This window comes from Athene noctua, chromosome 8 (assembly GCF_965140245.1).
Source record: "Athene noctua chromosome 8, bAthNoc1.hap1.1, whole genome shotgun sequence".
Classification (NCBI taxonomy): Eukaryota; Metazoa; Chordata; class Aves; order Strigiformes; family Strigidae; genus Athene; species Athene noctua.
The window spans coordinates 1337454-1361894 of NC_134044.1; the positions used below are offsets into that span (position 1 = coordinate 1337454).

General features: G+C 51.0%; 2 protein-coding genes across 3 annotated transcripts; both read left to right on the top strand.

Moving 5' to 3' along the window:
- The first annotated feature begins 75 nt into the window (after positions 1 to 75).
- Positions 76 to 7304, top strand: FBXO45 (F-box protein 45). The gene is made up of 3 exons (XM_074912241.1): positions 76 to 480; positions 689 to 1045; positions 2974 to 7304. Exons 1-3 carry the CDS (start codon positions 208 to 210, stop codon positions 3157 to 3159), a joined length of 816 nt encoding a protein of 271 aa, XP_074768342.1. The 5' UTR covers positions 76 to 207; the 3' UTR covers positions 3160 to 7304.
- Positions 7305 to 12634: 5330 nt separating this feature from the next.
- On the top strand, positions 12635 to 21366 carry NRROS (negative regulator of reactive oxygen species). Of its 2 annotated transcripts, XM_074912086.1 has the most exons (6): positions 12635 to 12679; positions 13059 to 13203; positions 13928 to 14027; positions 14915 to 15049; positions 18313 to 18436; positions 18673 to 21366. In XM_074912086.1, the coding sequence occupies exons 2-6, from the start codon at positions 13116 to 13118 to the stop codon at positions 20638 to 20640; spliced, it is 2415 nt and encodes an 804-aa protein (XP_074768187.1). In that variant the 5' UTR covers positions 12635 to 12679; positions 13059 to 13115; the 3' UTR covers positions 20641 to 21366. The 2 variants fall into 2 exon arrangements, with proteins under 2 accessions (XP_074768187.1, XP_074768188.1); XM_074912087.1 differs by lacking the exons at positions 12635 to 12679; positions 13059 to 13203; positions 13928 to 14027; positions 14915 to 15049 and adding an exon at positions 16729 to 16864.
- The last annotated feature ends 3075 nt before the right edge of the window (positions 21367 to 24441 follow it).

Below are 24441 nucleotides of genomic sequence, written 5' to 3' on the forward strand. Positions count from 1 at the left end.
CGCCCTGGGCGGGGCGGGCCGGGCCGCCCGCGGCTGTGATGGCGGCGCCGGGCGCGCGCGCCCCCTCGCCGTGAGGGCCTTGGGCGGGCGGGCCGGGAGCGCGCTCGGCCCGGGGCCCGCCGCCGCCACCGGCCAGGGAAGGGGCGACGCGGCCCCCGTGTCCCGGCCCGCCGCTCCGCGGGGCGCTGGGGGAGGGGGAGGGAGGCGATGGCGGCGGGCCCCGGCGGCGGCAGCGGCAGCGGGGGAGCGGCGGCGGCCGGAGGGCCGGGCTGGCGGTTACCGGGGCGGGTGCTGGAGCTGGTTTTCTCCTACCTGGAGCTGCGGGAGCTGAGGAGCTGCGCGCTGGTCTGTAAGCTGTGGCACCGCGTCCTGCACGGCGACGAGAACAGCGAGGTGTGGCGCAGCTTGGCGGCCCGCTGCCTGGCCGAGGAGGCCCTGCGCACTGACATCCTCTGCAACGTGCCCACCTACAAGGGCAAGGTGAGCCCAGGACCCCCCCCTACCCCCCCAGCCCCTCAGCAGTCCCCTCAGGGACACCCCTCCCCAGACACTCAGCAGTCCCCCCAGGCGCTCGGGGACACTGCCCCTGGCCGCTAGGCCCAGCCGCTGTTGGAAACCAACGGGGAGAGGAGCCTGAAAAACACGACAGGATTCATCTCCCCCTGCCCTCCCTCTTCTCCCCCCTCAGGTCCGTGCCTTCCACCACGCCTTCAGCACCAACGACTGCTCGCGGAACGTCTACATCAAGAAGAACGGCTTCACGCTGCACCGCAACCCCATCGCCCAGAGCACGGACGGGGCGCGGACCAAGATCGGCTTCAGCGAGGGCCGGCACGCCTGGGAGGTGTGGTGGGAGGGCCCGCTGGGCACCGTGGCTGTCATCGGCATCGCCACGAAGCGGGCAGCCATGCAGTGCCAGGGTTACGTGGCCCTGCTGGGCAGTGACGACCAGAGTTGGGGCTGGAACCTGGTGGACAATAACTTGCTGCATAATGGAGAGGTGAACGGCAGTTTCCCCCAGTGCAATAATGCACCCAAATACCAGGTGAGCGGGGCTTGGCACGGGCTGGAAGCTCCACCATGTCTGAAGTGTCTGGCTGTCAAGAACTGTCTGCAGAACTGGTCCTATACGCCCACTTACGGGTCTCTGCCTTTGTTGCAGAAGGCAAATGATTCCACCTCATGAGGCCTGTCCCCTTCATTTACTGCTACCTTAGGCTACACCTCTGTGTGGTGTTCAGTGCACCTGACCCTCAGTTGGTTTTGCTCTTTTATCTCAAATACTGAGTGTGAAGCACGTACCGTGGGTGCCTGTTTAGACACCATGTTGCTTTTTGAAATAAAAGCTGGAAAGACTGTTGTAGCCTTCTGAAGCAACGACTTGCCCCACAGCAAGGTGAATGTCTGTGGTATTTTACCCCTTTGTTGTATAGCAGTGCGAGCAGAGATTAGTGCTTAGGTAAGAGTCTTCCTGCAAAAACCTGCAGCAGTGCTGAGTGCTGCTTGTTTGCTGCTGGCAGCACTCCCATAGGTGACATCTCTGGGCTGGATGCGATGTCCAGATAATTCCAGGTTATTAAAGAGCAAGTGCCATTCCACTGTTCTGTACCTGTAGAAATATTTATCTTTGTTCTTCTGGCTGCTTGCACAGCTGTATTTTGCCTGCTGGGTTTCCTCGTGTTACAACTTAAGCTGTATGTGTTATCATTTCCATCTCACAACGCTGGGGTTTTGCACGAGTATTGGCTTATGTTTCAGTTAGGGGTGAAAATCTGTGTAGTAACTTGTATCTGATATTCCGACATTCCATGTAAAATTTCACCGGTAAGCACTTGGCACTAATACCTAAAATTAGTGTAATTAAAGAGATTTATGTCTCCTTCCTTTTGCACGTTCTCTAGCATGCGAATTGGGTCGGCTTTCTGCTGTCCTTGCCTAGGCCTTTCTGCAGGGACAGGCTGAGGGAAGGTTTTGAAGCGGAGAGTTCCCAGCTCACCTGGGGACTCAAGGGTGAACGTAATCGCTGCTTTCTCAGTAAAAGTTGATGAGAGTTCGGATTGGTGAATCTTGAGAGTATTTTGTGTTTATTAAGACCTGTATAGTGATCTGCTCATAGAAAACATACTTAAAGGAAACACACGTTTTTTGGTGTTGGTTAGAAGAGAAATGTGTTGGCTGGAAGAAATTCCTAGCATTGGGGCTGGCTGATGAAGAATCAGAAGTTTGTGTGACATCCTGCTGTGCTTGCTGCTGGCGTCTGGGACTTCTATTTATGTCTGAAATGTTGTGTGCTAGATAAAAGCAGGGAGCACTGTGTGTGCCCAGATCCGAGTCTCTTGCTGTGTTCAGTGTTGGCTTCACTGACATGTGTACGTGTGTGTGTGTGTGTGTATATATTAGGTTTTTCACTCTTACTTTGCCTAAGCTTTGCACTGGAATTTCCTTCTGTCTTGGTGAGGGAATACCTCTGTCAGCGACAGCACTTGCCTAGTAGTGTATTCTGGTATATTTTGTACATGGCACTTACCTGGCTGAAACAAGTTAATTGTCTTTAAAATTGCCCCTTGCAGAGCAATTATCGTTCAGTGATAGCAACAGCTAAAGTTCAGGTAACTTGGAGGACATTACAAAGTTTCCAGAACTCTGCAATATTCTGAAGCATGTGGCATGTAGTATGATCACTCTTGGTGTTCTTGCAAGGTTCATATGAGCAGGGTTATATTTATTATCACGTAGGTGGGTGGATACAGGCTGCCCACTGGAATTGGGCAGCAGAGGTGCTCAGGATCCTAGTGCAGGGGAGCAAAATTGAGAAATTTCTGTCATAGAAGTAACGCAATTATGAGAAACAGGAAAACCTTACTTTAAAATAACCTGCGGCGTTATACTTGGGCTGTGCTTTATTTTTGTGTTGCCATTTGAATATGCTGACTCTTTCTTTGTTTTATTTCCCTCTCCTGTCTCTGTTTCCAGATAGGTGAAAGGATTCGAGTTATTCTGGACATGGAAGACAAAACATTAGCGTTTGAGAGGGGCTATGAGTTCTTGGGAGTTGCCTTCAGAGGACTGCCAAAAGTTTGCCTGTATCCAGCAGTGTCTGCTGTCTATGGTAACACAGAAGTGACTTTGGTCTACCTGGGAAAACCTCTGGATGGATGATGTGGATTTTGTTGGGACATCGAAATGTGGATGATTGGGAGGAGAAATCTGCATGTTGGTTAGAGGGAAACGTGTATTAGAGGAAAAAGAAAAAAGTGTGGGTGTGTGTCCAAGGACCATCGAGGGAATCACACGGAGTTTTGAAACGGAGGACCAGCCATACTTCAGGAATTGTGTAACATTTCCTCTTCTACCAGGCCAGAAAAATCCTCAGGGTTGCAGTTGGTTGAGTGGGAAGCTGACACATGCATGTTGCAACAGATTTCATTGCTAGGATGGCAGTGTGTGACCTCAAATATTTAAGAAAGGATTTGATACAAAACTGCTTGAGGAAATTAACCTGAGATTTGTAAGTAGCGTGTTTTGTGAAAGACTCCCATTTCAAAACTGCTTGTTCCTTCCCTTCCCTCCTTTGGGCCAACATGGGTACCAGAGGAGAGCGAGTCTGGTTGGGTTTTATTTACAATTTTTAACATACTGAGAAGTGTGGTCTGTCTGGACTGCCCTTCTCTAGTATAATGATACAAAACGTGCAGCTATTTTTCAGTGTATTTTAAGGGTTGTATATATAGAACACGTTGAAAAGAGCAGTTAAAGGAAAGGGTTTGCTTTATTCTAACTGGGACATAATTTCTTAAAGGGAAAAAAAACCCCACTACGTGGCATCAGAAAATATACCTCAGACAGGTATATAACATTCATGTAAGTGTACTTCTGTTGCGTTGTAAAGCATTTTGGGATGCTCTTGTGGAGTACGGTGCTACGTTGGGTCATTTTCTGTGAAAGTTTCCATAGCTTTAGCAACAGTTTTGTTCTCTGTAGGAAACACAAAATGTTTTCCCCACAAGTTCCCTTTCACCATCATTTGCAGTCCCCTTTAGGAAAGGAAGCCACAACACAGCAGTGAGCTTATCTTCCTTTTGACATCAAAAATGCTGACTTTTAAAAGCATTCTTACGCTTTCTAATCACTGTGGCGAAATGTTTCAAATTAATGAGGAAGGAGCATTCAGTTTCTGAATCTAGACCTTGTTTTCAGCTTTAATGGCTTTATAAGGCTTTAAGACTTGGCTGAACTTTTCTTTCATGAAATAAAATCCCCCAGTACCCAAGTATTCACCTGTCTGTTTTCAGTCAGGATGAGTAAAACTCTCACCACCCCTTTGATGGGGGTTCTGGATCAGGTTCGATGTTTGGGCTTTTCACTTGCACCGGTTTTCTAAAAACCATGTACAAACCCCCCTGGTGTGTTGGTGTGCTGGCATAGGCAGGCTGGGGCGGCTGTGTAGCTGAGGGGTGTGGTAAGGAGGGACTTTCTAGCGAAACCGCTTTCCTCTGAGGGTGAAAGGTCTGTAGGGAGCCCCAGAAGGGCTTCTTTTAATAGGGCATTACAATCTGCAAGCCCTGTGGCTGGCTCTTGTCTCTCGTTTCTTGTTGGTTGGTGTTTCCCAGAGGTGTCTGAACCATTTCAGAGTCGGGCATGCTTTTCAGAGAGGGAGGAGGAAATGTTTATACAACCTCTTTTTGCTTTATTTGTGCTAGAGAATGTGAATTGCTTAATATTGGACACTGGCAATGCTCTGAGCACAGAAGAGAGGGGAATTCCTCTTGGGCTGTTGCTCGTTTCCCCCCCCCCAGTTACTGGAGTAATGTGAGGAGAGCGGTGCAAGCAGGTGAGGCTCCTAGTTTGCTGCTGACGAGCTATCTCTGGAGTGCTTTTTACCTAGTAGATAACCAAGTTCTGCACTGAAACGGAGTACATCTGTCATTACCATTTAAAAGGCTTTTGAAGTATTTATTTGTTTTGTGTGTTTTTTATTGCTTAAAGGCAATATCAAGGTCTGTTCCTCTTGGCTGCGTTAAAGAAACAAAATACGCAGCGAGAAACGAAGATGTTTTAAGTGGTGCTGAGAACAACTGAATAAATTATGTAGGATGGGCATACAAGTACCTTTTGAAAAAATCTGTTACAAGCATTGATTGTACTAGACTGTAAAGTATGTATCTGCATAGCAGAACCATGGGGCATGAAGTAGGGAAAATAGGAAACGGAACTGTCCAATTTCAGAAAATATCCCTGAGATGAATGTATTCTCAGTGCAGTCCTGAAAGATGTGACCTTGGCGCTTGTTCATGAATCCAATTAGATGCAAGTAAACCCTGAGAATTTCTGAGGAGTTTTATTCACAAAATAAGATTAATTTCCATTCTTCAGACTGCATCTTACTCTATAAATAATTTCCCTCTAAATTAGAAATGCTGAAAGTTGAACATTCCTCAAGGGTGGGTTTGGGGGGGACTCACTTATGTAAGATTATAACTTATTCCTGGAGACCGATGCTGGCTGTACAAAATATTAAAATAAACTGCTATAATTCAGAAGGTTATATTGGTGTGGATTGTTGTAATGACATCTGTGGTGTGGCGATAGGAAAAATGGAGTAGCAGCTTGGTGCACCAAGAAGATGGAGGTGTGATTTGCTGCGTGACTGCTTGGAAAGAGAAAATCTGATGAGAGGTTAATGAGAACTTGAAAACTCAGTGGTCCAATAGCAGTGCTTGGGAAATGGTGTCCTTTGAAACAGGGATGCTCGTTCCTGACCATGTGGGAAAAGGCTTTCCTGACTGCTGGAGGCCTCTTGATTCGAGTTGAGGTGTTGTGCACTCTGCTGCAGCTGCCCTGCTGCTGTACCGAGGTGCCTCCTTCCTGAGTCAGCTTCTCTCATTCTTTAGCTTTCTGTATGGAAGTTCAGTATTTCATGGTGCTTCTAGGAAGAAGCAGATGATGTTAGGAAGAAGTAGGAGACTGTGTTATGGTTGTGAGCTCCGAGGTACTTTCCAAACTCTCCGCATAAAGAATTTGCTTTTAAGCGGCAAACTTTTGGTGAGCATCTCTGTGAGCTTCTTCAGGAGCGAAGAGGTTTGATGCTGGCTCTCCTGAAATGTAGAATTGCTTTTTCTAGCCTGAGATCCTTCAGAGCCAACTAAACAGCTGTTTGAAGTATTTTCCCTACCTGACCCCTGGTGATTTAAGTGCTTTGGTCAGGAGAAACCTCAACTGTTTATAGCTTCCATAACAGAAATCAATCAGATTCACAGGTCTTGGCTTCAGAATCCTGCAGGACATCCAGAGTCTTTTGATAAGTGAGCATTTTGTCTATCATTTGAATAAAACTCGGAATGTCTTGTGGTTTAAGTGTGCTGTGAAATCTCTTGGGAGCTTAACAGTTGGTCGTCTGGTCTGGCCTTGTCTCCACGTCTGAGGAAGCAAAGAGCTCAGTGTGACCGTTTTTTCAGGGCAGTCTGTTCTTGGCTTTGGTGGTGGCTTGTGTTGGCCCAAAGTCAGTTATGTGGCTTCTTTTTCTTTAAGAGGACAGAAACGTTGCTGGAATGAACTGATAAATAAAGATGGCATGGGAAACTTGCTCTGGTGAGGATATTTTCTCAAATGTTTTTTTCCCACTTAAAATGCAGCGGTGAGTACATTTCTGTGAGCCTTGTGTGTGCCTTCTACTAGCAAACGCCATTTGGTTTTGTTACTTTTGGCCATGTTTCAGGTGGCAAAACTAGCCAGGAGCAGATGGCCTTGATCCTGTGGGCTGAACTTCTGCTGCCTTGGATGTAGCTGGATTCCTCTCTGCCTGCCTCTAAATCTGATGGCAAGCTGGAACATATTAGCTTTTCTCACCGCTTACCAATGATCTACATTTTAAAATTTCCTTAACACATGGGTGTGTTTTCCAGATGGCTGCCTCTATGTTTTTCCTCTTCCATTTTCACTGGGATGATGACAGCAGCGATAAATTAAAATAATACTCTTCCTGATAATAGTTTGGTTGTACAAAACTTATTTTCTTTAAGTGTTTGAGAGGTGACCAGCCTTCAGTGATTCCTGAACCTGTATATTTCAGTATTGGTATTCCAGTTTTAGCTAAGTCTTTACACGTTATAAATATCTCTGGACGTTGGCAGGAACGCAGATATAAGTGCTAATGTGCTGCCATTCTCTGCAACAGTGCTGGTTCTTGCACAATACAGATAATTTGGTGAAATCTGTAGCCAGAAAAACAGCATTATTGAAATCTGCTCTAGGATCCTTTCTACATGTACAAAACACACTTTTAAATGGTTAGGAGTGGGGCACGTTTGATTTCAGTGACAGTAGTCCACACTAAGGCATAATTCAGCTGAAAGAGAAATTAAGTGGTAAATGAATAAAGAAAGTTTTTTGTGCAGCGATGCCGAACCTGCTAATTTATAAGCAGCTTTTTTCATACTGCTGTATGATGCTGTACATGTTACGTGACTTCCAAATGAATTCTCGCACCTCCCCACAAGAGGGCAAAGTTAACAGTGCTGTGGGAGCCTAGACTTTGAATTGCCGAAGCATTGTGCAAAATAAAATGCTTAATGTGGAACCTTCTCCATTAGCATTTGCTTCCTGTCCTCTTTAAAAAACGAAACAAAACCCCTCAACAAACAGCTGATCGTTGAGAAGTGGATAATGGACGTAGATCTCTTTAAATATATTTATTCATTTGAACCCTTGCTCCTGAAATTAGGCTGAACAAATCTTTGCAGTTCAGAAAATTACTTTCAGTGGCAGCAAACTGAGCTGAGACTCCAAGATCACCTTAAAAGATAGAAATGGATTTGAGAGGCTTAAATAAAATGTCACTGTTGCCGTTCAAGCTCTAGTTGTTCCCAGACGTGTTTTTCTTCCTCTTGGGCATTTATGACCAGGAAATAGTGATATCATCAAAAGATTATTTAAAAAAAAAAAAATTCCATTGCAGTGGGGAAAAAAAAACCCCACCAAAATCATTGAAAAGGGATTTTAAAATCAAACTTGTTGTATGTTACCAGTGTTGTTTATTCTTCTGCAATTTTACCAGCTTAAGAACCAAGGGTGTTTTTTCCCTTCCATGCCTGCACTTGCAGATTTGTTGTGAGCTATTTGGAGTTGTTTCATGTTTACTTGATTTATTTTGTTTTTTTAATCCATGTTGTTCTACTTATGTTAAAAACTATAAATTTACCTGCAGGCAATGTTTGAATGGGGAAAAGTATGAAGGTATAACCTTGCCTGTTCTTGTCTTTTGTTTAGCGTCTGATATTGTGAGCTCCTAGTTTCTGCAGCTAAACCTTTGGTAATTTTATCCAGAAACAGCAGGAGCATTGCTGTGTAAATGAGTGACGATCCCAACCTTTCTATGTCTACAGTGTTTTAATACTCAGGGTGGGCACTGTGTCCCTAAATATTTCACTGTATATTTTGCAAAGTGGTTTTTAAAATTATATTGTTCTTTCTTGAACTTCTGATTTCAGGCCGTGAAAGTGCTCTTGTTTGCAGAGTGCAGCCTGCACATCTTTAGAGGCATGCTCCGAAGCCAGGGACAGCTGTGGAAATGGCTGGTTTACAACAGTGTGTAGGCTACAGCTACAAACACCATTCTCTTGCAAACGTTCAAGCTCGGTTATGTACCTGCAGCAAGACAGCACTTGCATGCTTTGTTCCTGATGTCTTTGTTTAAAGCACTCTGTCAGCTTCAGTTTGCAGCAGGTGAGTTGAAAATCGAGGCAAGACAAAACCTGATCAATACAGGAAGCACAGACCTATTTTCAACCTAAGTAGGTGAGCATGTGCAGTGTGTATGGGCCTTCCCTCACTCTCTGTAGCTCAGTGCATTAAATCTGAGAGCGAGTCAGGCACGGGCTGTTCTCCAGCCACCAAAGCTCCAGGGTACCCGGTTGCAGGTCACAAACTGCTGATTGCAGCTTCAACTGCGAGAAAGACTTTAGTAATTGGAGACTGAAAGCCTGCAAGTGAGTTATTAAACCAAGGTTATGAAGTTATTTTGTTTCCTGTGCTTGGAAGAAGTAAGCAGTATCCAATTTCTTTTAAACAATAATTTAAGAAGTACATTCCACCAACTTCAATAAGTGAGTTAGTAGTTATAAAGTGCTGGACAAGCCTGCCAGTAAGGAAATGGATGTTGACCAAAATGCTTGTTGTATGATATTCCAAATACTGCAGTGGTTAAAGCTTTTCAGCCTCTGTTTGCCACTTCCAAATCACCTTTTGGGTTTTTTTGTTGGCTTTTTTTTCTGGTTTGTTTGGGTTTTTTGGTGCTCAGGTGACAGAGGACATTTTCTCATGCCGGATCCCATCTGACGTTGGGCACCTGAGCCCTTCCACAAGGTCTTGCGCAAGAGCAGAGCTTGAGGGTAGGATCTCGTGCTTTGTAAATGGCCAAGAGATTTTTATCTTGGCTTTAGCATGTGATTTTTTTGTCTTATTCATGGAAAAATAATTGACACATGCAGAACCGGGGCAGAGTTGAAATAAACATTAGTGAGACTCAGGAGAGTGTGCAGTATGTAAGTAAATTGGGTTTGGGTGTCAATCTGTGGCCCAGTGATCCTGCCCCACCATGCTGTGCATCTCTGGCACGTGGCTTCTCTTTCCTGGCAGAGTGTTAGCTGTTCTTCTCAGAAGAAGAATGGAGTGCAGGAGCAGATGATCTACTTTATGAATTGATGCATCTGTTTGAGCTTACCCCCCCCTCGCAATTCTGTGTGTGCTGGGTTTGTGTGATGAGGGTTTCGGTAGTGGGGGAGGTGGTTACAGGGGTGGCCCCTGTGAGAAGCTTCTCAAAATCTCCCCCAGCTCCAAGTCAGACCCACCTGTGGCCAAGGTGATGGTGGCTGCACCTCTGTGATAACATATTTAAGATGAGGAACCTGAGAGAGGGTTTGGGGAGTGGACCTTGAGGACGGGTTATGAGAAGGACACCTCTGTGAACACCGGGGTCAGTGGAAGGAAGGAGAAGGAAGGGGGGGAGATGTGCTGGAGCAGACAGCCCCCCTGTATCCTGTGGTGAGGGGGCAGGGCCACCCCCCTTGCCTCCCACGGAGGTCACCAGAGCAGATTCACCTGCAGCCTGTGGAGGACCCCGGGACTCTGAGGGCAGAAGCCGCCCTCGCGCTGCGGCCCGGCGCTGGGAGGAATGCAGCACGTGGCGGTGACCCACGCCGGGGCGTCTCCAGAAGAATGTGTCCCACCACAGCGGAGAACAGCGTGTGGCGGACTGTCTCCCACGAGAGGGACGCCCCGTGGGGCAGGAGGAAGAATGCAGAAGAATGATTACCCCCCTCCTTGGAGGAAGAAGCAGCAGGACTGACTGCACCCCCCATCCCCTGTGCTGCTGGGGAAGGAGGTAGAGATATTGGGAATAAAACTGAGCCCGGGAAGAGGGGAGGGGTGGGGGTAGGTGTTTAAAATATGGTAACGCTTCTCACTGTCCCATTCTGTCTGTTCAGTGCCATTATTGTTAGTGCTTTGAATTAAAGTGACAGCTTTTTTCTTCCCCTAAGGAGCCTGACTTTTGCCTGTGACCATTTATGGGTGAGCAACCCCTCCCTCCCCTTATCTCCATTCCTGAGCCTTTTTCAATTAATTTTTCTCCTTCCTGGCGCTGGGGGAGGAGAGGGGTGAGTGAATGACTGTGGAGTGCTCAGTTTCCCTCTGGGCTCAAACCAGGACACTGTGTTAATTGGAGATCTCAGACTGAAAGGTAAAAGCCTGCTTTGAGTCTCTCCTAGATACAATTGTGGGGATAAGGTTTCAGATACAACAATGATGTCGCTTTCATGTTAGAGTTTATTTTAAAAAGACACGGAAACTTATATACTGGCATATTTTTTTTCCTGTTTTTTTAAGCGAGAGCAAGGAATATGCCCTAAGTGCAAGAGGGCACTCCAGTCCTGAAACCCTGCAGACTGGCTTTTCTTTGTCACTTGTCCCAAAAGTATCAGGTTAGAAAGTAGGGCTGCTGAGCCCCATGGCTGAAAACCCTGGGAAAGGAATACTTTGGAATGTGAATGCTCTGGCTTGCTTCCAGCCCTGATTGCAAGCCACCTTGCTTGTGAGATAAGGCCGTGTAGCAGGGACGTTGGCTCTCCTGGCCAGAGGGGAAAGCTGGGTGGGATACACATAGCCCTATAAGGAGCTGAGATAGTTTCACTTCCCTTCATATTAATGACAGAATTACTCACTTCTCTTAAGCAAAACGGCAGCAGGAAGAAAGTACGTGTGACTACAGATGGGAATAGTTTTTCTTGCCACAATTTGCATTGCTGAATGATGTCATGGCAGTGACTTGTCCATACCTTCTCCTTCTGGTGAATTGGAGCCTCCAGTCCTGACAGTTTTATGATAAAAACTTTTGGTGAATGTGCTGGAGTAGATGGGTCAGGGGTTTTTATTGCTTTTAATGGTTTCTTTTATTATACAGTAGAAAAATAAAGGCAATTTATCCACATCTGGCAACCCTGTGGGAAAAAGTTGAGCAACGCTTTCAGGTCTAGGTGCCAGTGAAGACCAAACTGCAGATGTAAGCAACCTGGTCGTGGGGCTTTCCAGCTCCTGAGGAGATCTAGGAGGAAACTTCTGTTGTCTTCTCTGGCTTTGGGCATTGTTTCTCCTGCAGGTGCATTGCAAGAAGTTCTCTAGAGCATCTGGACTTGCAGTGGCGCCTGTCTCAGCCCATGATCAAGCATGATCAAGTGGATGCACTCAGCTTGGAAATACAAAGCTCTGCTCCAGCAACATCTGATGTGCCCTGCTGCGCGCTCTGCTCCGAAGATCTAGTGATCCGGATGCTGTGCTGCTCTCCGAGAGGAGGTTCTCTTTGACGTGGTGGTGGATCCCTCGTGCAGACCTCAAACCCCCAGCCTGGGAAAGGCGGGTGGGTGCAGGCTACACGAGGCGGCAGGAGCCTGGCCGCAGGGTGGGCTCGGCCGCGCGTGCGGGCAGGCAGAGGGGGAAATGAGATCACTTCTGCGGCTCTCCCTTCTGCAGCCCACTTCCTCTTGGTTTACGTCTCGCACACTGTCAGATGGGGGAGAAAGAAGAGGGCAACTGCAAGGATGGAGCTGCCTGTGCCAGACCTGCCTGCGGGAGGGGAACTGGGGTGCAGCCTCACCCCCCTGGCACAGGGGTCCAGGAAGTGGCTGTGGCCCTTCCCACACGGCACTGCACTCTCAGAAATACAGTTTTGCTTTCTACTAAGACCTATTTCTGCCTTTCTTCTGAGCCCTGTAGAGGATACTTGTGCCTTTTCTTTTGGAGACTAAAGGCTCAAATTTTCCTATATGAAAATTGCTGCTATGAGGCTCTTGGTTGGTGTCTAGGTCCTTGATGAAATGCCATCCAAGCCCAAAGGTGTAATTTTCCCAGTTGTTCACTCTAGAAGCTCACCTGGGTCCTTGCAGACTTGTCAGTCTGATGGGGTTATTTCCTTCCCTCTCCTCCCTGAGCTTGTGCAGCCCCAATGTCTGCAGGTGTCGGCAACCAGCGCATCGCTGCAAAGGCAAGTGAAGAAGCCCTGCGCTGTGCTCAGAACAACCCGCAATTAATTCTGGGTTCAAAGAAGTTGTCTTCTCTGATCACCCTCTTTCCATCAGAAAAGCTGGCAAGAGCTAGGAGACTCCTGACAGCTGAAAACGGGGGAGCAAAGGTGAGCTTGGTTGTGGATGAGTGGGTAATCTCGTAGAGTGCGCCAGGAGCGTGGGCCGCTGCTGGAGAGGGAGCAGGAGCAGGGGGGTGGAGTCGGCGCAGGGAAGGATGCTCTTGCTACCGTGGGTTCCCAGGCACACAAGCCACTGTGAAACCAGAGCCTGAAGCTGTAGTTTGGTGACTAATGTCAGTGCTAGCACAAGCGTTTCCTTGGAAGAAGGCTGAGTGGCTAGGTAAACAAGCAAGCAGGTGGTTTGGCTACAGCTGGGGTGCAGGGTGGGGGGAAAAGGAAGATTTTGAAGCTGATTATAAATTGCTGATTTTTGTCTCTTGATTTCCCCAGCAAGCAATACACTGTAAGGAAGCTGTGCTTCTTGCAGAGCTCCAGTTCAGCTGCAGTGCTGGGGCTGTAGAGATGCCCGTACTTGTGTACATGGATGCATCCGTGCCATCCTGGGGTGGGACGTGTCGTTCACTATTCCCTGGGGATAAACTGGGTGGATTCTCGTCAAGAAATTCAGCCAGGTGAACTTTGAGAGCTGTAGTTTAAAGTTCAGCTTTCCAGCTGGCCATTTTAGCTTTTCCCTTTTGGCTGTGTAATGAATTATCTGTTTTCCTTTTCATATTCATAGCTCCTCTTAAATTAAAGCTAACTACTACGACCAGCAGCTTCTGAGATACAACAGACCTTAAGCTTCCCTTGTTTTATCCAGACCAGGTGATTAAATTAAATAACTTCTTCACTGTGTCTTCTTGATGTGTTTGTGCTGCCTGTATGCACTTCAGCCAAGCAGCAAATGAAAATTTGAGCTGGATTTTAAAGATAAAATTTGGGTTTTCTTTAATTTTCAAAGTCATCCCTGACCACAGTGCCTGGGAATGAATGGGTGGAGGGAGATGCTGGTCTTCATCCTGCAACTGCTCCTCCCTTTCTGATGAAGTCCAACAGGTGAGATGCTGCTGCGACAGAGTTGGTTCCTTGAGCCTACCTGATATTTTCTGTCATGCTGTTTGCAGTTTCCCATGAGCCTGGAGATCACAGTGTTTCTGTAGGTATTTATCTAAGCCTTCCCAGGCTCGTTTCCCAGAGCAGCTGGTTCTTCTCCCTGTCTCTTTTTCTCTTTGCAGGGGTGCTCTCTGGATCCTCTCCTTGTTGGGCAAAATGCTGGAGACTGAGCAGAGCCAGAGGCTCTCCGGTGCTGCTTTGTGCCATCATCCCTTGCAGAACGACTTGTTTAATTCTCTCCAGGTCTCCATGGCAGTGGGAGTAGAGGAAGCCCACGGAGAAGTATTTCTCTTTCACTTTGCCCCAGCTCACCCGAGGCTGTGGTCCTGCTGGTTTATGAACCGTTAGTGACCTTTTTCTTGGTGCTTCCACTCCGGAAGAAATCACGTTTCCTGCAGGAAAACAAGGGGCATGCAAAGGTGCCACGATGGGGTTGCTGTTTTCTGTTGCAGTTTCTCCTTTACCATGGGGTCCCTGTGCTGGGTGCAGCAGTCCAGGGGCAACCCAGCGGCTGCCCTCTTGTTGCAACTTTTCTCTTAGTTTGTGTTTGACAATGTGATGGTTGTTGAGGGGAAAGAGATGGTTTGGAAGGAAGAGGAGGTGGGAGGAATGGAGGAAGCTCGCTAGGTGTAAAACCGCATGGGGATTCCTGGTCCTCTCCTAGAGCTGCAGGAATTGCAGCTGCACGTGTGGGCGCGGCTGAATCTCCTTCAATTTAACCCACCGGTGCCATTGAGCTGGACTGGAGCTTCATGAAGAGCTGATCAGACCAGTAGCTCCCAGCACCTCAATCCCTATTACCATGCTGATATTAAAAAATAAATAAAAAACTCTCAAAGCACACATCCAGCCTTTACTGGGAGGGCTGGGTGGGGGCATAATGCTGCTTCAGAGGAAGAGGAGGGAAGCAAGCAGCAGCTTCGGGATGTTTCCAAAACCGTCTGGCTCCAGGATGTGGGGAAGGTGTGAAAAGCGAGGCTGCTGCTAGCAGCCCCAGCACAGAGCTGGTGGCCACTCTGTGGGGAGCTGCCGTGGGATGTGGCTGCTTTCTGGGGAGGGCAAGCTAGGCAAAATGCGGCTGGGAGCTGCGGGGGCTCTCCTATCCCGCGGTGCCCTGTCAGTAAGCACCTTTGCTGTTGGGGAAGGGGGTTGTGCTGGCTTGGCTTTGGTCAGCTAAAGCGATGGGCTGGGGATGAAGCAGGGGATGAAGCACATTGTTTTCTTTCCCAGCTCCTCCTGGGCTGCAGTAGGGAAGCTGGTTGAACCCCTGGGGCATCACCTTGTTTGGTGGCACCACATGAATGAATCTCATTACAAGGTCTCCCAGGAGCCTCCAGATCACCCAGGAATGGAGTATTGCCACAGGTGAGGACGCTCAAGCTTTACAGCTTCAGGACTCCCCAGCCTTGGGGTGAATCTCTGCCAAGTCCTGTGTCTCCGAGCATCAGATGAGTGGTTTTGGTGTGGGTCAGGCTTGTGGCAGGGTTTTGGGGATGAGGAGCGGGTTTGTAACCGTCAGCCGGTCTCAGCCTTTCATATGACCTTGAGCATTGTCATGGGAATTTTGCCCTGCTGCGGCGCTTTTACCATCTGCTCCAGTTCACTTGGATGAGGACTGCTTCTTTATTCTTCTTGACTCTTACACTTCAAACTTCCTTGAAAATGGAGGAAATGAAACCACAGGCAGCCTTCATGAGTGACATGGGAGAGCTCGGTGTCCTTCCAGAGAAGAAATGAAATTTAGGTTGAAGGCAGAAAATAATATCTCCCCAGTCATTTGTGCTGGCTGCAGGAGTTTGGGGGCCACTTAGTCGGGCAGGTGGGGGTGACCCAAGCTGCGTCGTCCCTTGGTGAGGTGCTTGGTGTGCTGCAATAACACGGTTCCTCTCCCGACTGCTGCAGAAGGTCCTACTGGTGCGGGTGCCTGGGACGTGCAGCATTGATGATGTAGGGTAGTACCTACTGATCCCACCAGGCAGGGTCCTGTTGCAGGGCTGAATCCTTTCTTCATAGTTTTGAACCCTTTCCCAGCTAGGTAAACCCACGCAAACCATTTTCCCCCTCAGTGGCTGGATTTTCTGGGGATTTGGGGGTGCATGAGGACACTGGCAGAGGGGAGACATGGGGTGGGAAGGGACACGGAGAGGAGAGGTAGATGGGGGTGAAGAGGAAGGGGGCCTCCCTGTTCATAACTGCCTTGGAAATGTGGATATTTTTTTTCCCTCTCTCTGCCTTGGCAGTTGTGGCAAAAGCCATTTATGCTGACTTTTGCATAGGGATTGGTACCTGGGAGGTCCCTGTATTCAGATGGGTCCGACTTGCCCCCTTGGTGCTGAGTTTGCTGAAATCCCAGGCAACCCCGGGAGACCCAAAGGTCTGCAGATGGTAGGATCTAAGCATCCCAAATCTCACCTAGACAACACGAGGGGCTGCACGCTGGCGTCCCAAAGTGGGGACTCAACATCTTGGGAACATGTTCGACCAAAGGGCTTGGAATGCATTGGGAAATAACAGCCCCTTCTTCTTCCCCTGCGGGAAGTGCGTCCCTTGGCTCCTGTTGAAGCCCCTGTGCTGGGTCCTGGAGGCAAGCAGGGGGCTAAGAGGGACACCATGGACACAGGCGCCGTGCCGGGGAGCACCGCCCAGCCCGTGGCTTTTCTCCAGCTCTGGCAGGGCCGGTGGCGTGGCTCCCGCAGGCAGGAAACCCCTGCGGGGCACTAGCACTGCTGCCTGGAACCCTTGCAGGGGGGTTGTTGCTGGAGCTGTGCAGAGGAGTCACAGTGCAGGGGTTGTCCCTGGTGCTGGCTTGTACTCGGGAGCAGCGGGAGAGACAAGAGCTGGGTGACTCTTGGCGGGGGCTGGTTCCCCCTGGCATCCCCCTCCCTGCCTGCCCGGCCCCGTGGTTCCTCCTTGCTGGGGAGCTGTTTGCGAGTGCATGACCCGGGTTGTAAGTGCTGATATCAGTAAGCGAAGTGCCTGGCCCCGCTCTCTGCCTCCATGTGACTGCAGTTTCCGTTAGCTCCTTCCGCAAAGGCTATATTAGTGCTAAGTGAGAAAACGGGTGGGAGAGAAACCCAGCGGGTCACACCTACCCTTGGCCCCAAGAACCCCCCGAGTGCAGCCGGAGGGGCCGCTGGCTGCAGGATGAGTTGTGGCAAACCCCACACGCCGCCCCACGTGGTGAGTAACTGCCCCCCAATACCTTTGCTGGGGAAAAACCCCGCTGGGTGTTTTTTGGGAGCCCCCCCCGCCCTTGCCAGCTTGAAGATCCATGGTGGCCGTGTGATGCTAATGCCCACGCTTGTGAGAGCTGTGGCTTTGTGGGGGGGTGCTGGGGCTGGGGTGCACCCTGGGTACTCCCAGACCTCTTGCATGTGGTCTTCTCTGTGGGGTGCAGGCAGGGGTTTCCTGCCAGTGCTGCTGCCTGCACTCCCGGCCAGGCAGGCGCCGTCCCCGCAGCCCCAGGGAGGGTGGAGGTGCTTCTGATGTTGGGGGAGGCCAACGCTGGGTGGCAAAGAAAGACTAAAGGAAAGTTTGAGCTTCTGCAGAGGGGTTCAGGGCCCAAAGGCGAGCTGGAGCCAAAGCCCCTGGTTTTTGGGTGCAGTTTGGGCACGCCAGGGTCCCTCTCCTGCCACCGTGCCTGGATGCAAGGTGCTGCTGGAGACTGAGGTCTTGGGAGGGTGTAAGCTGCTGTGCATCAGCTCCAGCCTGGGGAAGGGGGGCTTCCTCGCCATCCCCACCAGATTAATAAATGCTGCTTTGATAAGACACCAGCTTCACACTTGTGGCTCTCCCATGGAAGGAGACAACCCAGGACTTGTCCCCCTCTCCCTCTGCACTGCAAGGCTCTGGCTACCTGGGCTGCCAGAAATACCCCCCCCCCATTTCTTCTTCAAGCACTGGCAGTTATGAAAACGCTGCTTGCTGAGCCCTCGCCGAGGCCTTGATGCTCATTTGCCTGAGGTTCAGCTTTTCCCCAGATGCAAATGCTGTCAGCTCCGGTTCCACTGAGTTAGTAACAGGGCACCTCATGCTGGAGAGCCTCCGCTTCCCCGGGATGACCTGTGGCAGGGGTGGGTGCTGGACGGGACTAGATGTGGCTGGGTCGGTGTCCCCTGGGGAAGTGTTTGGTGCTGGAGAGGGGGAACACGAGCCCTGCCTGGGGAGGGGAAGCCTCTGCTTGGGGGTTTGCAGTTCAATGGCGTTGGCGAGCAGCTGTGCAGCAACGATGGTGCCTTTCCCATGTGCGGGGACTGGGCTGCCACCCCCCTGTCCCTTCTCCTGCCCTCCAGGCTCTCCTTGGTGGGACCCCTGCAAGGGCTTCTGCTGGGGCGAGTGGGCTCGGTGCTGGGGGTCTTTACCATTTCTCCATGGGCAACTTGTGGTGGCCCAGATCTCATGGAGCATCGTGGCCACCGCTATAGCATGTTGGGAGCCTATTGCCTCTGGGTGGTCTTGGGGGCAATGACGGGAGCTGTGTGCCTGCCTGCAGGCAGCAGCCACGGGCAGGAGGACAGCCGTGCACAGGGATCGCCGCTGCCATGATGGGCTCCCTTGGAAAAGCTGGACCTTTCGGGATGAGTGGTCTGCAGCTTTTGACTTCCTCACTTCTGTCTCCACCTCTGCAGGAGTGCCACCGCTGAAATGGAGGCCCTGCTCCCTGGTCTCTCCTTGCTTCTGGTCCTCCTGGCATTGGGATGGGGAAGCGGGGCAGTTGCAGCCTGGGCAACACCTCCTGGCAGCTGTGAGCTCGTAAGTCCTCTCTTGCAAAACACTCACCCTTCTGACTTCTTGGTCCTGTCCTGCAAAGACCAGGTGCCTCAGCATCTCCAAACCTTTCCCCTCCCAACTACTGGCTTAGTTTAAGGGGTGGACTAGGTGCTGAGGCTCTAACTCCTCCATCCTCACTCTGGTCCCCAAACTTCTGCCTCGTCTCACCCTGTCTCCTGCCCCTTGGAGCAGCATTACGTACCCACTTCTTGCTTTAGGTGCAGAGCACCACAGACTGCACTGGGAGATGGCTGAGCTCCGTCCCAGAAAATCTTCAAGGTGATACTGAGGAGCTGTTGCTTGATGACAACACTATCCAGGTTCTGGGCAACACCTCCCTGCTCTCCTACCACCAGCTGCGGCGTCTCAGCTTGACCAAGAACCGACTGGAGCTCATCGAGCCTGGTGCTTTCCTCAGCAGCCAAGGCCTCCACATTCTCTCCCTGGCAGACAACCTCCTCTTCACCAACTACTCACTGACAGCAGCTGCTCTTTCTGCTTTGCCAGCCTTGAGAATGCTGGATCTGTCTGGAAACCGCCTCACTGAGGACATGGTATCGGTTTTGGTCTGGAACCTGTCTTCCTTGGAGTCCTTGTCTGTGGCCAGGAACCTCATCATGAGGCTGGACTCATCCGTCTTCATGAACCTGACGCAGCTGTTGGAGCTGAACCTGGAGAAGAACTACATCTTTGAGATTGATCAAGCTTTTGAAGGGCTGCAGAAGCTGCAGAGGCTCAATGTAGCTTACAACTACCTCCCATGTGTAGTGGAGTTCGGCCTGACCCAGCTCAGGGTGCTCAATGTCAGCAACAATGTCATAGAGTGGTTTCTGGCCCTGGAAAGTGATGACCTCTTTGAGCTGGAGGTGCTGGACTTGTCCCACAACCGCCTCCTCTTTTTCCCCGTGTTGCCCCGGCAGAGCAAGCTGCACTCCTTGCTGCTGAAGGACAACGAGATGAGCTTCTACCAGCGCCTCCCCAATGGCACATCCCTGGCTGATGTCACGGTGCAGTTCCTGCTCATCGATGGCAACTCCACCAACGTCACGACGGTCAGCCTCTGGGATGAGATCTGTCACAGCAACCTCTCCTCCCTGCGCCTCCTGGACATGAGCCAGAACCAGGTCTGGTACCTGCCAGAGGGCTTCCTGGCCCAGATGCCCTCCCTGACCCACCTGAAGCTCAACCAGAACTGCCTGGAGACGTTTCACCTGTCGGAGGGGGACCCCTTGGCCATGCTGACAGAGCTGGACCTCAGCCAGAACCGGCTGGCAGAGCTGGGGGCGGAGGTGGGGGCCCGGGACATCCTGCCCAACCTGCAGCTCTTCAACCTCAGCACCAACAGGCTGCGGGTGCTTCCTCCTCAGGTTTTCACCTACACCAGGAAGATCACTACCGTGGACCTCAGCCGCAACCGTGTTGACCTCTGTCCCCAGGCAGCTGCTGGAGGTGAGGTGGAGGGTCCCCCCTGCGTGGACATCAGGGGCATCAAGACCTTGACTCATCTCTCCTTGGCCGGCTGTGGTCTGCGGGGACTGGGCGGCCACCCCTTCCGGGGGACATCGCTGATGCATTTGGACCTCTCCGACAACCATCAGGCACTGTCCAGGGACCTGAGGTGGCTGCAGGACCTTGCTCTGACGCTGCAGGTGTTGTCTCTGAGGAACACCAACCTCTCCTCTGTCGTGGTGGACTTCTCTGCCTTTAACAGCCTTGTGCGCTTGGACCTTTCGGGGAATTCCTTGACTGTCTTCCCCACCTCGCTGGGCACCCTGAAACTGCGCAGCCTGGACCTGCGGGACAACTGCCTCCCGGCTCTGCCGCCGGACGTCACGCAGACCCTGCTGGGGAGGAGCCTGCGGGAGCTCTACCTCAGCCGAAACCCCTACAACTGCTGCACGCTGGGCTGGTGGGACTCCCTGCAGCAGGTTGAGGGGTTGCGGGTCCCTGATGGGCAGGAGGTGACGTGCAGCTACGCCTCCCGAACGCTGAGCCCCAGGGCGCTGCCCGAGCCCGTCCTGCGGAGCTGCCGCTGGCAGACGGCCGACCTGGCGCTCCTCTACCTGGTGTTGGCTCTGCCCACCTGCCTGACGCTCCTCGTGGCCGTCGCCATCGTCTTCCTCACGTTCAAGCAAAAGCTGCTGAAAATGGTGAAAAGCCGGTGCGGGGTGTCCAGCTCTTACTGATAGCTGAGGAGGAGGAGGAGGAGGAGGAGGAAGGGCTTGGGAACAGTGAATGAGAGTGGGTTGCCAGGATTACAGGCAGTAACGCCCCTGAGGTGGGTGAGATGGATGAGGTGGTGAAACTTGATGGATGGAGGACCAGGGGGTGCTGGGAGAGCTGCTGTTCCTGCTACAGGTGCCCCGGGGTACCCAAAGGGTGTGGGGCTGTGCTGGGTGTCCTCAAGGGAGACATCCCTCAAAAGGGACGTCTCTAGCAGAAACCTTCACTGCTGTTGGCGAGAGCTGAGGGGACACACCACCAAACCCCTCTTGGCTGAAGGAGCACAGACTGACTCCTCCAGCACTGTTTTTCCCCTCTTTCGGGCAGTTCCTTTTATTTATTCACCCCCATACCAAACTCTGTGCTGCAAAACATCCTCCAGTCCTGCAACCAGCCTCCATGAAGAGTCCCGGCCTGGAGTGAGCATCACCCGGGGGCTGCAGAGAAGGGTCTTCGTGGCCACAGTGTCCCACGCTGGTCTTGCTGACACTGGCAAACTCACAGGAGCCGTGGGCGTGCACCCTCCTGTGTGTGCGCGCTGATAAGACAGGTGTGTCAGCAGGGCTGAAAGACACGTTTTGGGGTGTTGTTGCTTGGTTAAGTCACGATCCCGGTTAGAAAAAGCTCATTAAAAACAGCCCAAGCTGCAACAATGTAAAATATTGATTGAAAGACAGGAGAATAAATTATATTACTGGTAATATTTTATTGTTGATTTTTTTTTCTCCAGCAACTGCTGGATTAAATGGACGCAAAGGAGATAAAGTAGGAGAAAGCCTTCCTTCTTGCTGCATAAGCAAGCCCTGCTCTCGTGGGCTGTTGGTTCCGCCAGCGTGGGGGGGTTTCCTCCACCCAGCCCTGGTCACAGCACGTACTGCTACCTGGGGAAGTGCTGCTTTGTTCCTTGGAGGGTTACTGTGGGTGGAAATGAGAAGTGATGGTGGCTTGCGCTCACTCAAAAGCCCTGCTGAGAACCAGAGTGGCTTTATTCCCGTGGCCCCGTTGGGATTTTTTCAGTGAAACGTGTGTCCAAGTTTAACAGGAACAGGGGGTGTGGGGAAGTGAGCAGCGGTGCTGTTGTGGGCACGCTGGGGGCTTGTCCTTGCCTGGACTCTGATGAGCTCAGTGGGGTGATGTGGGGATATGCTCGAGCACCCCCAGCCAGCCCCAGTGTGACTCTGCCTTACACTGGAGTTGTCCTGGGAGGTGGTGGAGGGGGATGCGTGAAGCTTGGGAGCGATGCTGGGGCAGGCAGGAGGAGGTGAGGCAGGGATCAGGGCAGGATCCTCCCTGGCACAGGTGTGGGGACAAGGATTGGGGTTGTTGGTGAGCTGGTGGCTGTGTCGGCCTGGAAAAAACAGCATAGGTCAGACCCGCCAGCAGCACTGGTGAGGCTCTAGGTACCCAACTGTCAAATCTGCCTCAGAAAATGCTTGTTTTCTGGCCCTATTTTAGACCGAAATAGCCAAAATGAAATCAGGCCCTAGCTGGGGGAATCCCTCAACCCGTTTCAGCCATTCTTTTGCCCGTAAGCTGTGTGCCCGAGGGACAACAGTGACCTATAAATACGTCCTTGCGCTGTCCTCCGTTGGATCTGTGCCAGCACCAGGTACTGCAGCTGTGTTTCGGTGAGCAGGGTGCCCCCGTGAGCACCCCTCTCCCTGGGGCCGTTTCCCTCTGCGGCGGGTTCCAGGTCCGGCCTCGGAGGGTGGGTATGTGCGCTTCCTCCACCGCTGCGGCTGATGCTGCTTCTCCTTTTGGTGGGGGGATGTGGGGTGCAGCTGTGGGCGCGCACAGAGGTGGGAACCTGGGTGTCTGGGACTGCCTGGGGTGTGGATAAAAAGCGGGTGTTTGTGCTCATATCGAGCCTACCTGGGGGACACTCAACACTCCTCCATCACAGGAGGTGTTAGCAGCTTTGCCCAAGAACAGGGCCATGGCAAGTGGAAAGCTAAGGCTCCCCTGGAGCTGGGACGTGCAAGGGGTGTCAGGACAACAAGGCCAGCTCCTGCTTTTAGCGTGGTTGATGTCTTTACGAAGCTGCTGTTCATCGTCTTTGCAAGGTCATGGTGAGCAGGGGAGGTCATCAGGGACAGGAGAAAGGCAAATATTGCACCCACCTTCAGTAACGGCCAAAAGGACATCCTGGGGAGCAACAACATAGTCACCCTTATGTTGGGAAAACTATGAAGTATGCTTTGTTGGGCCACATTTCTAGAAGAAAAGGGTGGCTGGGAGCAGTCAGCGTGGACTGACCAAGGGTAAGTTGTGCCAAACCAAACTGCTTGCCTCTCATGATGAAATGGGAGAATTCGTAGGCGGGAGGAGAAGCAGTGGGTACCATTTATCTCAATTTCAGCAAGACTTTCAAGGCCGTGTCCCACAGTGTTCTTGCATCCAAGTGAGGGTGTCATGGTCTGAGTGGGTGGGTGGGCAACCAGGTGGGTGAAAATCAGTCGATCAGGCAGAGAGGGCAGCAGGTAGTAGGATGTGTGTCACCAGGATGCTAGTGAGAAGGGCAGGGCTCTGCCCTGATGTCTGTCTGTGTTCTGGAGGAGGCTGTGGAGTGTCTTTGTGTTGGGTTCACAGATGAGCCCCCAGCAGGGCCGCCGGGCTGGGCTGGAGGAATGGGGCAGCAGGAACCTCATGATGAAGGGGGGTGATGACCCCCCCCACCTCGGCACTCATTGACCTGCGTAGGCCTCGTGCGGTGAGGACGGCCGTGCCGGGGATTGGGGTGCTGGCTGTGGAGCAGAGGTCCTGTGGATCCCCTCCCACCCAAGTGTGGGAGCTTTATATGCTGTTATGTTGCAATTTTTGACTGGAAACAGAGCAAGGTCCGTGCCAGAGATCTACACACCCCTTCCGTTCCTGGGATTGCTGAGTCAGGCTTTATTTTTTTCTTTACAGCGAGTCACTGGCTTTCATTTCTCTTCTGAACTGAAGACTCCCCTGGACAAACACAAGCTCGCTCATTTTCTCTAGTGATGACAAAGCACAGTGGTTTAATTGACACTCGTTTCAGATTTCTGACAGAACTGACTCCATCATTTCAGTGTGTGGGAGGAGAGCTCTTCCAAACCCCAGCTTCTACGCTGTGATATGATGTTTCATTGACGAAAGTGACATGTTTTAATTCATTTGTGGTTGCAAGAAAGGAGACAAGAACTAAACTAGTCTTGGAGGCAATTTACAGCTCCTTAGTTACCTCAGGCGTCGGTTTGTTGAGGCCACACAACTTGGGATGAAGGCACTCACAACCCTCACAGCCATCAGGTTCAGAAAGCCAAAACCTAGGAAGCTTTTGGAGTTGCATAATTTTCTAAAGAATCCTAAACTTAGTCCTCCAGTTCTTAAGAGAGCAGGATTTGGCTAGTACAAACCAGCTGTGGTAGAGAGTGGGATTAAAAACTTCAGCGGGATAAAGTAACGTACTTGTTTGCAATAACAAACTTCTTGGTGCCCATCAAAACATTCCGTGCAGGACCTGTTGCTGTAGCTTTACGTGTCACGTCAGGTTCTCCCCTAGCATGATTTTGAGTGAGCTGGGAACTGCAGTCTAATGAGGCAGCAGGGGTAAAGGTTTTGTTTTACTCTAAAACCAGCCCCGGGCTTTGTGACCTTCTTACCGCAATACTTTTTTTCAGATAGTTCAAGTACATTTTCCCAGAACTGAGCACTTACTGAGAAAGCATCATCTAGCAGTATAAAGAAGCAAAACGCCTCACTTACTTTTGAAAATACAGTGATTTCAAACTGATTTT

Coding starts and splice junctions, on each gene's coding strand:
- FBXO45 (XM_074912241.1), top strand. CDS start 208: ATGGCGGCGGGCCCCGGCGGCGGCAGCGGCAGCGGGGGAGCGGCGGCG. Junction 481..688: donor TGCCCACCTACAAGGGCAAG/GTGAGCCCAGGA, acceptor CTCCCCCCTCAG/GTCCGTGCCTTCCACCACGC. Junction 1,046..2,973: donor ATAATGCACCCAAATACCAG/GTGAGCGGGGCT, acceptor CTCTGTTTCCAG/ATAGGTGAAAGGATTCGAGT.
- NRROS (XM_074912086.1), top strand. CDS start 13,116: ATGCATCCGTGCCATCCTGGGGTGGGACGTGTCGTTCACTATTCCCTG. Junction 15,050..18,312: donor GGAATGGAGTATTGCCACAG/GTGAGGACGCTC, acceptor CCACCTCTGCAG/GAGTGCCACCGCTGAAATGG. Junction 18,437..18,672: donor CTCCTGGCAGCTGTGAGCTC/GTAAGTCCTCTC, acceptor TTCTTGCTTTAG/GTGCAGAGCACCACAGACTG.